This window comes from Onychomys torridus, chromosome 8, assembly GCF_903995425.1.
Source record: "Onychomys torridus chromosome 8, mOncTor1.1, whole genome shotgun sequence".
NCBI classification, from domain to species: domain Eukaryota; kingdom Metazoa; phylum Chordata; class Mammalia; order Rodentia; family Cricetidae; genus Onychomys; species Onychomys torridus.
This window is the reverse complement of record NC_050450.1, coordinates 104177850-104191349: the sequence shown is the minus strand read 5'-3', so window position 1 is coordinate 104191349 and position 13500 is coordinate 104177850. Positions and strand designations below refer to the sequence as shown.

Below are 13500 nucleotides of genomic sequence, written 5' to 3'. Positions count from 1 at the left end.
CTGGCACAAGCACTCACACAGACTGTTGTTTATTCACTAGAGACTGGAGGAATTAATAAATAATCTAAATGTCCCGAACAGACAACACTGTGATAGTTACAGTGAAGACACAAACATGTTAACGACCATACAGCCAAGTATGTAATGTTGTTTTGGGGGGTTAAAAAAAAGTAAGTGGTTTGTATGTGTAGCCCTGGCTGTTCTGGAACTCATTTTGTAGAGATCAGGCTGACCTTGAACTCAGAGATTCTGCCTCTTAAGTACTGGGATTAAAGGCGTGTGCTAACACCATCCAGTGTTTGATGTTTTGCCTGAATGTATGTCTGTGTGAGGGTGCCAGATCCCCTGGAACTAGAGATACAGACAGTTGTGAGCTGCCATGTGGGGTGCTAGGAATTGAACCTGGGCCCTCAGAAGAGCAGCCATTGCTCTTTACTGCTGAGCTATCTGCCCAGCCCAAAGAGTAAGTCTTAAAACTCTGATCCATCTGGGCAGTGGTGACATATGCCTTTAATCCCAGCACTCAGGAGGCAGAGGCAGGCAGATCTAAGGTCAGCCTGGTTTACAGAGCAGGCTCCAGGACAGCCAGGGCTACGCAGAGAAACACTGTCTCAAAAAATAAAAGCAAAAAAACAAAAACAAAAAAAATAAAAATAAAAAAATAACAACAACAATAAAAATCCTGATTCACTGCTCCCAAAGTGGAGATTGTGACTGTGACGGGATTGTGATTTCCCCAGATGTGCTGAAGAAGTGAAGAGCCATGGAGAAGAGGCAGGCAAGGCTAAGGTCTACTACAATGTCGAGTTCACCTTTGACACAGATGCCCGGGTCGCCATCACCATCTACTATCAGGCCACTGAAGAATTCCAAAATGGTATTGCCAGGTAAGACAGCACAGCAGGAAGGCTACTTGCCTCCCAGTCTTCGTGCCTATCCAGGAAGGGGAACATTCTTTTCCTCAGTCAGGCAGGATCTGGACCTTGAATTTCATTTTCTTTTCCAATCTTTTTTGTTGTTGTTTTGTTTTTTCGAGACAGGGTTTCCCTGTGTAGCTTTGCGCCTTTCCTGGAACTCACTTGGTAGCCCAGGCTGGCCTCAAACTCGCAGAGATCTGCCTGCCTCTACCTCCCGAGTGCTGGGATTAAAGGCCTGCGCCACCACCGCCCGGCTCTTTTCCAATCTTTATTCTTTATTTTAGTTTCCTTCCTGTGGATGTAAGGGTTAAACATATGAGCCCAGTAATAGTTCAGGCTAGAGTAAAAAGAAGGTCTTTCCTGAGTTAGTGCTGTTGGAGATTGAGAACAGGCATGAGACAGTGTGAATTGTCGGGCTGTCTGGACCAAACTCTAACTTCAGCTCTGCTCCCCACATTATCCGTAGCTACATTCCCAAAGACAACAGCCTGCAGTCGGAGACTGTGCACTATAAGCGAGGAGTGTGCCAGCAGTTCTGCCTGCCATCCCATACTGTGGACCCCTCAGAGTGGGCAGAAGAGGAGGTAAGCTGCCCAGGGTCCCTCATCACCACAGGAAGGCCCAGGCACTTACCTAGGACCCATGCCAGCGGCAGGGACTCTGTCCAGATGCTGGAATGCCATGCTTTACTGTTAAGCCTGGTGGTCCCTTCATGCCTTTCAAAGGTCTGCTTAGTTCACATTAATAATATACCTATCCTTGTTCATTTTTCTATGCCAAAGTAGCCTGTTAGCTGAGGGTGCTGTGAGAAAGCCATGTTTAAAGGAAAACAGAGTGGGGGCCCAGAGGTTAAGAGCACTGACTGCTCTTCCAGAGGTCCTGAGTTCAATTCCCAGCAACCACATGGTGGCTCACAATCATCTGTAATGAGATCTGGTGCCCTCTTCTGGCCTGCAGTCATACATGCTGTATACATAATAAATGAATAAATCTTGAAAGAAAGAAAGAGAGAGAGAGAGAGAGAGAGAGAGAGAGAGAGAGAGAAAAGAAAAGAAAAGAAAAACGGAGCTACAGAAAGGTTAGGGACCTTTAACTCAACGAAACCGATGCCTGTCAGCTGTATACATAATAAATAAATAAATCTTGAAAGAAAGAAAGAAAGAAAGAAAGAAAGAAAAGAAAAGAAAAGAAAAACGGAGCTACAGAAAGGTTAGGGACCTTTAACTCAACGAAACCGATGCCTGTCAGCTGTATACATAATAAATAAATAAGTCTTGAAAGAAAGAAAGAAAGAAAGAAAAGAAAAGAAAAGAAAAACGGAGCTACAGAAAGGTTAGGGACCTTTAACTCAACGAAACCGATGCCTGTCAGTTAGACAGACTAGGGTAGGGAGTTTGATGGACGGGGTACAGAATTGAGGGCAGTGCTTCTGAGCCGCACCTCCCCTTCTGATCCACCGGTGAGCATCCAGACATGTGGCGTCTTCTGTGTTTTCCTTGTCTTTCCTGCAGCTTGGCTTTGATCTGGACCGGGAGGTTTATCCTTTGGTGGTGCATGCTGTAGTGGATGAAGGCGATGGTAGGGCTTCCTTCTTCTTTGCTGTGTCCCGTCTCCTCTTGTGGTACCACCCCAGCAGAAGTTGTGGCTAGACCCACACACCCTGTGGGTCTCAGTCAGACCAGTCTATGTTCTTTCCTTTCCTTTCCCATCCTGCTATGAGGGGTGGGGTTTATAATGGTATTTATAACATGATCTTAGTGGTGGCAGCCAGCACCATCGGCTTACCAAACCGGGGTTCTGTAGAAACAGGAATGTGAGAGACGACTAGCGGTATGTTGTTTGGTCTTCTTCAAATATGTGTCTGTTTCTTTCAGAGTATTTTGGCCACTGCCATGTGCTTCTGGGCACTTTTGAGAAGGTAGGTAACTTCATGATATATTTTGCTTTTTTCTCATGAGGCCCCTCTGCTGAAAAAATGTCACATTGGGGCTGTGCTCAGGAGGATTAGCTCTGCCACCCCCACTACCATGATCTTCAGTGCCCTCTTCATCAGATGAGTGGGTTAGTTGGTCACTACCCCACTCTTGCCATGTTCTAAGTCTGTTGCTCCTCTCTGTGAATTCCTGGTGTCTTAGGGTTTCTATTGCTGTGAAGAGACACCATGACCATGGCAACTCTTATAAAGAAAACTTTTAATTGAGGTGGCTCACTTAGAGTTCAGAGGTTCAGTCCATTATCCTGATGGACAGCGTGGCAGTGTGCAGGCAGATGTGGTGCTGGAGAAGTAGCTGAGAGGCTTACATCTTGCAGGCAACAGGAAGTATCCTGAGCATCAGAAACCTCAAAGCTTGCACCCACAGTGACATACTTCCTTCAACAAGGCCACACCTCCTAATAGCACCACTCCCTATGAGATTTTGGGGGCCAAATACATTCAAACTACCACGGCCAAGCACATATAAAAAGAAGTAGCAACAGGATGCCTGGTTGTAACGCCATGCTTTTCTTCCAGCACACAGATGGGACCTTCTGTGTGAAGCCCCTCAAGCAGAAGCAAGTGGTAAGTCTCCGGAAGCCCGACCCTCTGAGCACTCACCCTTGCCTTTCCTTCCTTTCAGGATTTTTAACTTTTAAAACTGCACACTCTTGTTTCCTTCCCTCTTCTTTCTGTCTTTCAATCCAAGGAGAAGGTTTTGGAAGAGGGGCACTTTGTTAGGGACTGCTAGGGTGGTCTGAAAGGAGCGCTGACTTTTAGTGCCTTTATTGTTTCGGAATTGCTGGTGCCTCCCAGGACACAGTTACCTTGAGAAGTGAAAGAATAAGATTTGTCTCCTGGCATTAGGGTGAAGGAGAATTCTTTTTACTTAAAATGCCAAGATGAGAAACATTTCAAACAAAAGGAGAAAACATTAGGTCTAATTCAGAGCCAGTCAGAGCACTCAGCATAATTTACCCCAGCATCCCTTTTCTAACGTGCAGCTTTCTGGACATCTGCCCTCTCAGGAAGGACCAGCAGGATTTGCACGTGTCTGTCAGCAGGCAGAGCCCCTGCCACCCTGCCACCCGCCAACATTTCACGCTTGGACACTGAAGGAGGAAGTGTCATGGGAGTGAGGGGCAAGTGCAGCCAGTGGCGTTGGCAAAGAGGGTAGGAGATGCCGTGTGGTGGCTGACGCCTGTAATTTCACCATTAGGGAGGCAGAGGCTAGAGGATCACCTGGAGTTCTAGACCAGCCTCAGCTACAGTAAGTTTTAGGCCAACCTGAGCTACAAAGTAAGAACCTCTCTCAACAACAACAACAACAAAAAGATGGTTTTAAAAAAGTAGGTGATCAAGCTGGGTGTGCTGGCCCATGTCTTTAATCCTAGCACTTGGGAGGCAGAGACAGGAGGGTCTATGAGTTTAAGGCCACATAGTCTACATAGAGAGCATCAGAATAGCCAAGATCACAGAGAAACCCTCAAAAAACAAGTGGCAGAGGGCAGCAGCAGAGGGGTGGGAGGTCCCTCCATAGGAGGATGATGGATAGCCAAGATCCCAAATAGTCATCTTTTTAGGCTAAGTACTTGCCCCTCTTAATGGAATTGATAATAATGAATAATTCCTTAGTATATGTTAGTTGATTTGTATCCTTTCAATATAATTGCTATGTTAAAACAAGTTTTCAGCTGGGTGGCAGTGCTGCTCCGAAGGCAGAGCCAGGCGGATCTCTGTGAGTTCGAGGCCAGCCTGGTCTACAGAGCGAGATCCAGGACAGGCATCAAAACTACACAGAGAAACCCTGTCTCAGAAAAACAAAAAACAAAACAAGTTTTAAGAGAGGCAGAAAAAACCACAGATCTTGAGTGCATGGTATTACCTGTGTAGGCCCAACCTTGGTGAGTTACCTCATGGTGAAGGCCTGGCTGTGTAAAAGCTACAGTTTCTACAGAAAAATGTTCTATATTTTCCTGTTTCCAGGTTAGTGTTAACAACAGACTGTCAACATTGAGAGTTGGGTAGGAGTTGAGAACTAGAGCAGGTCTGTGGGGCAGAGGCGAGAATGGGATCAGGCACAGGTAGTCAAGGTTTAAGATGGCTCAGTGGGTAAAGGCTCTTGCCATAGAAGTCTGGTGACCTGAGTTTGATTTCTGAACCTATGATGGGAAGGAGAGAACCAGTTCCTAAAAGCTGTCCATTGAACCACCACACACACTCTCTATGACCTGCCTGCACCCATACTCATTTAATAAAATAATAATAATAATTTTAAAAGAAATAGGAGGGCTGGAGCTGGAGAGATGGCTCAGTGGTTGAGATCACTTGCGACTCTCTCAAAGGACCCTGCTTCAGTTCCCACATCAGGTTACTCACAACTGCCTGTAACTGCAGTTCCAGAGAATCTCTTTGAGCCTCCATGAACACCTGCATATAGATGGTGCACATATGTGCACTCAAGTACACACACACACACAAACACATAAAATAAAAATAAATAAATCTTTTATTATAAAATAGAAAAAAAGATATGAGGGTTGCTCCATGGGTATGCACTATTGGTGTCTCTTCTCAGGTCCTGAAGTCCCTCATCTCCGTCTTTATCTTTTCTTCTTGAGGTGGAGGTTGGCTGTGTAGCTTGCTGTCTAGTCCGGGCTGGCTACAAATTCAAGACAGTTCTTCTGCCTTACCTTCCCAAGTGTGGGACTACAGGCATGTGCCGCCACACCTGTCTGGATCTTCTCTTTTCCCTTCCTCACTTTCCTTGCCCATTATTTTCTCTTCCTTTTTGTTCAGTTTCGTGTATCCCAGACTGGCCTCAAACCAAGTCTGGCACTGAGGATGACACTGAGCTTCTGATTCTCTGTCCTCCACTGCTGGGGTTGTAGGTGTGCACTACCACCTCCAGTTCATGTGTTTCAGGGGCTTCATGCATTCTAGGCAGAAACTCTCCCAACTGAGCCGCACTTGAGCCCGTCTATGCCATTGTTTTTATAGTACTTAAGCTGAAATTTTCTTATACAATGAACACTTACACTTTGACATATACCCTTCCATCCTCTTTTGTAACTGTCTGTAGTAGTTAGCTGCAATACAAATACTGTCCATTTGTAAAATTTTATGTTCCTTGTTAGATACAATAGTGGGTGAACTAAACATTTGGTTTTCTTTCCCCTCTCAAATGCAAACATGAGTAAATAAAACATCCTTTATCTATGTAGGCCCTTGAGCTTTTCATGATGGCTCAGTAGACCTGGGTTACCATGGGGAAAGGCGGGTCTTCCGCTCTTGTCTCTCAGTAGTAAGCCTGTTCCTGGACTTCACTGTTTGCTCTTCAGGTAGACGGGGTCAGCTACCTTCTTCAGGAGATCTACGGGATCGAAAACAAGTATAACACGCAAGATTCTAAGGTGAGCTTTGTTAAAAATTCGGAATTTGCTCTTCCCTAGAGGCAGAGTGAGAATCTGTGCTCTAGCTTGGGCTGAGGTCTAGTGTACCAGTCAGGTCCTGAAGATTCTCACTTTAGATTACAGTTTATGCCACTTTTGAAATGAACAAAATAGGCTGTTTGGCTCTGCCTTTCTGCTCTGGAGCTCAGCTGAGCTCTGCTTCCCGGGAGGGTCTTCATTTTCCCTTCACAGTCACCCCTGTCTTCTCCTAGGTCCCTTCTGCTCAGACCTTCTGAGGAAGAATGAACTCGGGGTTAGTCCAGTCTCTCAGCTTCAGGCAAGCAGCTTCTAGAGGCAGGGCCAGGTATCCAAAGCACTGCACAGGGCTAGAGAGGCGGCTCAGCAGTTGAGAGAAATTGTAGGTTCGATTCCCAGCACCCTGATGGCAGCACACAACTGTCTTAACTCCAGGTCCAGGGGTCTGACACCTTCTTCTGGCATCTGCAAGCACCAGGCATGCAAAAGGCAAAGCATATAAAATAATAAAAACTAATTAAAAAAAAAAAAAGCACTGTGTAAACTACAGTCCAGTGTCAATGTAGGTCCTGTTTGAGCATGTGTCTGTGCTTCAGCCAAGCTTCCTTGTGAAGAAGTGGTGGGGTGGAAGGCTTTGGGTCATTGGCTGAGTCTGTCTTTCTGGCCAGGTGGCTGAGGATGAAGTGAGTGATAACAGTGCCGAGTGTGTGGTGTGCCTCTCAGATGTCCGAGATACCTTGATCCTGCCCTGCCGTCACCTCTGCCTCTGCAACACTTGTGCGGACACCCTGCGCTACCAGGCCAACAACTGCCCCATCTGCCGGCTGCGTAAGTCCTGGAGGAGCTTGACAGTGAGGCAGGAAGGGTGGGCACAAAACATCAGAACACTGTTGCCAGGTGTAGCAGCTGGATGTATGCTAAAGGGAGTATGGTTTCTGCCTGGGCTCTGCTCAACCTTAATCCTGAAACAGGATGTCCTGATGGCCTGTTTTCTTCTTCACAGCCTTCCGGGCACTGCTTCAGATCCGAGCCATGAGGAAAAAATTGGGCCCTTTATCTCCAACCAGCTTTAACCCCATCATCTCATCCCAGACATCAGACTCTGAAGAGCATTCAGTAAGCTGGGCTCGGTAGCATGGCCTCTCGGAAACAGATACTCTCTCCTGTGTCCTTGATATTTTTCTGTGGGTTTTGTTTTTGAGACAGGGTTTGGCTGTGTGACCGTGGCTGGCTTGGAACTTGCTATGTAGACCAGAAGATCTCAGATTCCTAGTGATCTTCCTGCTTCTTGCTCCCAAGCACATCCAGTTTTGTTCTGGCATTATATAAAAAAATTAGACCTGAGCATGCTGAAGGGTTTTCTTTAGACTGGCTGGGATCATGTTGTAGTAAAGCATACTAATACTGGGCCTGGAGAAATGGCTCTGCAGTTAAGCTGCTCTTGCAGAGGACCTATGTTCAATTCCCAGCTCCAACATGACAGCTCTTGAGTGTCTGTAACTCCAGTCCCAGGGGATCTGACACCCTTTTCTGACCTCCAAAGGCACCAAGCATACATATGGTGCACAGACACACATGCAGCCAAACACTCGACACAGAAAATACAAATAAATCTCTTGGAATTTTTTTTTTTTCTTCTTGAGACACGTTTTCTTTGTGTAGCCCTGGCTGTCCTGGAACTTGCTCAGTAGACCAGGCTGTCCTCGAACTCGAAATCCTCCTGTCTCTGCCTCCCAGGTGCTGGGATTAAAGGCGTGTGCCATCACCACCCAACCCAAAATCAGTAAGTCTTAAGCAGGTTACTAATACTACAACTAGAAGTTGAATTCTGATCACGAAAGCTTCTTTTCCCCTCTGGACTTGTAGTCCAGCTCATGTTTATCTTCCGAGAGCCGTCTGTGGAGGTTCACTCCAGTGGGACCTAACTCTGGAACTCCCCCAAGCAGAAACAAGAATGATTTTTGGATTTGAATAAAATTTACTATCTTTACTTGAATCCTTGAAGAAAGTTGCTGCCTTTCTTCATCCTTTTTTGTGGCATCAGCTTGGAAGTCAAGCAGATAACTGACCTTAGTGTCATAGTGTAAGGAGGCTATCAGAGTAAGCTTGGAAGCTGTGCAGGTGTAAAACAGTCATGGGTATGAGTGTGGCTCAGGGACAGAGCGTGAACCTAGCACAAGCAAGGCCTTGGGACCAGTCACTAGCACTATACAAGCCCCCACCCCCAAGAAACAACTGCATGTATTGTCTTGCCTCAACGAACCCAGTGGTGGGAGAAATTTATTATTCAGGTTATAGTATAGGGAAAATTGGTTAGACAATTATAAGGGAGGAAGTCATTTTAGCATTTTAAGTTTCATTTGTTTATGTTTATTTAATGTGTGTGAGAGAGAAAAGAGAGAAAGAGAAGGAGGAGGAAGTATGTGGTGGGGGAGAGCTTGTGGGAATTGATTCTCTCCTATCATGTGGGTCTTGAAGATCACACTCAAGTCATTAGGCTTAGTGGCAATCACCTTTACTTGCTGAGCCATTTCTGCAGCCCATCTTACCAATTTAATCCTTATGAAATAGATTCTAGATGGAATAATTAGTTATCTACTAAAACCAAACCAGCAAGCACATCTGTGCATGACTTTAATCCCAGCACTTGGGAGGCAGAGGCAAGAAGATCTCTGTGAGTTCAAGGCTAGCCTGGTATACAGAGAGAGTTCCAGGACAGGCTCCAAAGCTACAGAGAGAAACCCTGTTTTGAAAAACAAAAAACAAACAAACAAACAAAAAATCCGAATAAATTGTACATGATTATCAGTTGAATATGGATTCCACAATACTCAAGCAGTAAAAACGACAAAATGGGGAGGTATTGGGGGAAGAAGGGAGGAGGTCCAACTGGTAATTTGCTCCACAAGCTTGAGGACCTGAGTTTGGATTTTCTCATCCACATAAAGAGCCAGGTATGCACACCCCCACACACACCCCCACCACACACACCCCCCACACACACACACAGCCAAGAGGCTGAGAAGGAGAATTGCAAGTTCAAGGCCAACCTAAACTACATAGTTCATGAGTGCTAGGGTAGTCAGGGCTACACAACCAGATCCTGTCTCAAAAACAACAACAACATACACATACACACATACACACACACACACACACACACAAGAAAACAAAAAACAAAACAAAACAAAAAACCCTGCCACCAACAAAACCTAAGCCCAGCATGATGGCACACACCAGTAATGCCAGCACTCTGGACTGAAGCCCAAGGATTATGTACCAGAGACAAGCAGGTTAATTACATTGTGAATTCCAGACAACCCTGAGCTACATGGCTGCCTCAAAAACAACTACTACTATCCAAATTCTTTCAAATAAATAAATTCTTAAGATTAAAAACCAAGCTAGAAGTGTGGGTAGGATATGTAAGGCCCTGGGTTCATCTCTAACACTGCAAGAAAATAAAAATTCAGAGGCCAGAGAGATGGATCAGCAGTTAAGAGCGGGTACTGCGCTTGCAGAGGAGCCACTAAAGGTAACCCACAGCCACCTAGACCACCAGCTCTAGGGGATCCAGTGCCATCTCTGGCCTCTGCAGTCACCTGCAGTCACATGCACATACCCAACACCAGCACACAGAAAAAGAAGTCCTGGAGAGGTGGCTCAGCACTTAAGAGCACTTTCTGCAGTGCCTGTAATCCCAGCACTCAGGAGGCAAAGGCAGGTGGGTCTGTGAGTTCAGGGCCAGCTCCAGGACAGCTAGGGCTACACAGAGAAACCTTCTCTCAAAAAACCAACCAAACAAAACAAAAACAACAAAAAAGAACACTGGTTTTTATTTTCAGTAACCTCATGACAGCACACAGCTGTTGGTAACTCCAGATTCAGGGAATCCATTAACCTCTTCTGGCCTCTATGGGCACTACACCTACGTGGTAGACATACATATATGCAGGGTAATACTCATACACATCATTTTTTTTTTTTATTTAAAGAAAGAAAAGTTGAAAAATTCAGATTCTAAAAGACAACCAAAGTTTAAAACAAAAAAAAATTTTGTTTTTTTTTTTTTTTTTTGCTTTTTGTCTTTTTGAGACAAGGTGTAGTTTTGGTGCCTGTTCTGGATCTCGCTCTGTAGACTAGACTGGCATCCCAACTCACAGAGATCCACCTGGCTCTGCCTCTGAGTGCTGAGATTAAAGGCGTGCGCCACCACCACTACCACCCAGCTGCAAACAACATTTTTAAAGAAACTAACAACACACATATCAGAAAAAAAGTAATGTCTTCACTGTAGCCCATCAGAAGGAAGTAGTGGGTGACTGAGGCAGTGGGTCCCTACATAAAACACAAAGCTCTAAGATAGGAATGTGGAGTGTTCAGCTAGGGCTCACGTGGGGCTGCCTGGTGAGGAGAGCAAGGGCTGAGGACGCAGCTCAGTCTAGCATTAGTACTGTACCAGCCCTGACCTCAGTCTTCAGTGCCACAAAAGAATAAAAAGGTTCGGCCACATCAAAAATCAGTATCATGCAAATTAAAATGAGATGCTATTTTTCATCTTACAAATTAAAAAAAAAATTAAAGATACCCATTCCAGGACCCCACCACCACAAAAAAAAAAAACCCACCCAAAACCAAATTGAACGTTCTCTATTGCTTGTTAGGAGGATGACTAGATAAGCCCTTGAGAAAACAAACTGGTTTTCTTTTTTTTTTTTTAAGATTTATTTATTTATTATGTATACAGAAGAGGGCGCCAGATCTCATTACAGATGGTTATGAGCCACCATGTGGTTGCTGGGAACTGAACTCAGGACCTCTGGAAGAGCAGTCGGTGCTCTTAACCTCTGAGCCCTTTCCAGCCCCCGGTTTTCTGTATAAAGAACCTGAGAAACATTTATGGGGTAAGAGATGGCTCAGTGGATAAGAGTGTTTACTGTGAAAGCAAGAGGACTTAATGCATATATCCAGCACCCACATAAAAGCTTCACATGGTTTTATGTGCATAGCTATAACTCCAGTATCATGGGGCAGAGACAGGTGCATCCTGAGAGCCCACTAGTCAGACAACCTATCCAAAATGGTAAGCCTCAGGGTTAGTGAGAGTCTGCCTCCAAATATAAGTTGGAAAGAGACAAAGGAAGACATCTGGCATCCTCCTCTAGCCTCTGCATGTGGATTCAGGGCATACACCCACACATGTATGTATACACACCACACACACAGAAAAAATGAAAAACATTTATACATGGTAAGTTGTGACTTAATACTGAGAAAGTGACCAGAGAGAGAAGGGGTTTGTTGTGCTGGTGACACCTAGGATGGAACCCAGGGCCTCATGGGCTAGGCAAGCATCCTACCACTGACCCACCCCTCGACCTGACAGAATATTTGTGTACAAGAATGTTCCTTGAGTGCTGTTACAGTAGGACATGTTGAACACAGCTGCACCCAGCGCAGGCAGTCAGGAGCTTAGAGTGTCTAAGCAGGGGAGAATCAGATGTTTGCAGCTCCAGGGAAGCTGGGAGGACCGATGCGTGCCTGTAATCCCAGCACCTGGAGGATGGAGGTAGGAGGACATAGTGAGTTTGGGGTTATACTGGGATTCATGAAAACCTGTCTTAAGAAAAAAGGAACTGGGCCATGGGCTGATCTCTGAGTTTGAGGCCAGCCTGGACTAGAGTGAGTTCCAGGACAGCCAGGGCTACACATAGAAACCCTGTCTTGAAAAACCAAAAAAGAAAAAGAGGAGGGGGGAATATTTGTTTAATTAAATAAGCAAGATTGAAAATTGTTATTTTTATTTTATGTATATGTGTCTGTGTGTGTGTGCACATGTGAGTGCAGGTGCTCTTGGAGGTCAGAAGGCAGCATTAGGGTCCTGGAGCTGGAGTCACATGATTGTGAACTGCTGATGTGGTGCTGGGATCTGAGCTCAGGTCCTCTGCAAGAGCAGCGAGTGCCCTTTACTACTGAGCCCTCTCTCCAGCCCCTGGAATTGTCATTCATAGACTAGCCATAAATCATAAACAGTAGAAATGAAATAATTAGAAAAATATGCTAGATTGCCACCAAAAGTTACTTTGAGTGACTGGTTATTGGTAATTTTTTTCATCTTTGATGTATTTTACAAATTTCCTATAGTGAGCATTTATTTCTATTACCATCAGAAAGATAGACTTTATGAAGAATTATTTAGGACCTGTGGCTCTTCAACACTTTACTTTATGTTTAACCAAACCTTTTCTTACCAGAGCAGATGCCTAAAAACAAAACTCGTTTGTTAGGCAAGCACTCTACCACTGAGCTAAATCCCCAACCCATCAAAACTCATCTTTTAATGACCAGTAGGAAGCATGATCATACCCTAATACAAAAAGTACCTAATTTTTGGCCTGTTTCTGATTCTTGTAGTCCTCAGAGAATATTCCACCAGGCTACGAAGTGGTGTCTCTCCTGGAGGCCCTCAATGGGCCCCTCACTCCATCTCCAGCAGTTCCACCACTTCATGTCCTTGGGGATGGCCACCTCTCAGGAATGCTACCATCATATGGCAGTGATGGCCATCTGCCCCCCGTAAGGACACTGTCCCCTCTTGACCGCCTGTCTGATTGCAGCAACCAAGGACTCAAACTCAAAAAGAGTCTGTCCAAGTAAGTTGTTGGTGCCCACCACTGTTCCCTGGGTCGTCTTTGAAAGCTTTCAAAGCCATCTTTACCTCCTCGGTATTGTCAGTCACAGCCTAGGTAAAACTCCCCTGGTTCCCAGTGCTGCTCACTCACAGAAGGCCTGAGAGGCCGTGGTGAGGGAGGGGCAGTTTCCCCAGAGATAGAATTAAATGTCTGTTTAGGGTCGTGTGTTCTTTGGCAGGGTATGGGTGTTGGTGAGGAAAGTGATGTAGAGGGAAAAGGACATTGTATTTTAGACAGAATCCCTTGGGGCCCTGGTTTAATCTGGAGTCAGAGAAACCGAAGAGCCCTAGATCCTGAACATTTAAATCTGTAGGACACAAGCATAACACAGTTTCTGTGGCAAAGGAGGATATCTCACAGATTAAGGAATTGAAACGGGGGAGGGGGGTTGCTAGCATTTTTTCTCAAAGTTGAGGCACTAGAGCAGAGGAGTCTCTATCCCGCTCCAGTTCACCTCTTGTCTGCTCCCCGAGAGCTGGCCTGGCTCC

The 13500-nt window shown here is 45.4% G+C and overlaps 1 protein-coding gene across 3 annotated transcripts in view; it reads left to right on the top strand.

Annotated features, from left to right (window-relative positions):
- The window catches only part of Rnf157 (ring finger protein 157), a 74404-nt gene that overhangs the window by 48176 nt on the left and 12728 nt on the right, over positions 1-13500 (top strand). For all 3 annotated transcript variants that reach the window (XM_036195026.1, XM_036195027.1, XM_036195028.1), the window contains exons 4-12: positions 741-887; positions 1384-1501; positions 2429-2495; positions 2792-2835; positions 3430-3477; positions 6234-6305; positions 6989-7148; positions 7324-7436; positions 12735-12973. In XM_036195026.1, coding sequence (XP_036050919.1) covers positions 741-887; positions 1384-1501; positions 2429-2495; positions 2792-2835; positions 3430-3477; positions 6234-6305; positions 6989-7148; positions 7324-7436; positions 12735-12973 — 1008 coding nt within the window. The remainder of the gene's footprint in view (positions 1-740; positions 888-1383; positions 1502-2428; positions 2496-2791; positions 2836-3429; positions 3478-6233; positions 6306-6988; positions 7149-7323; positions 7437-12734; positions 12974-13500) is intronic.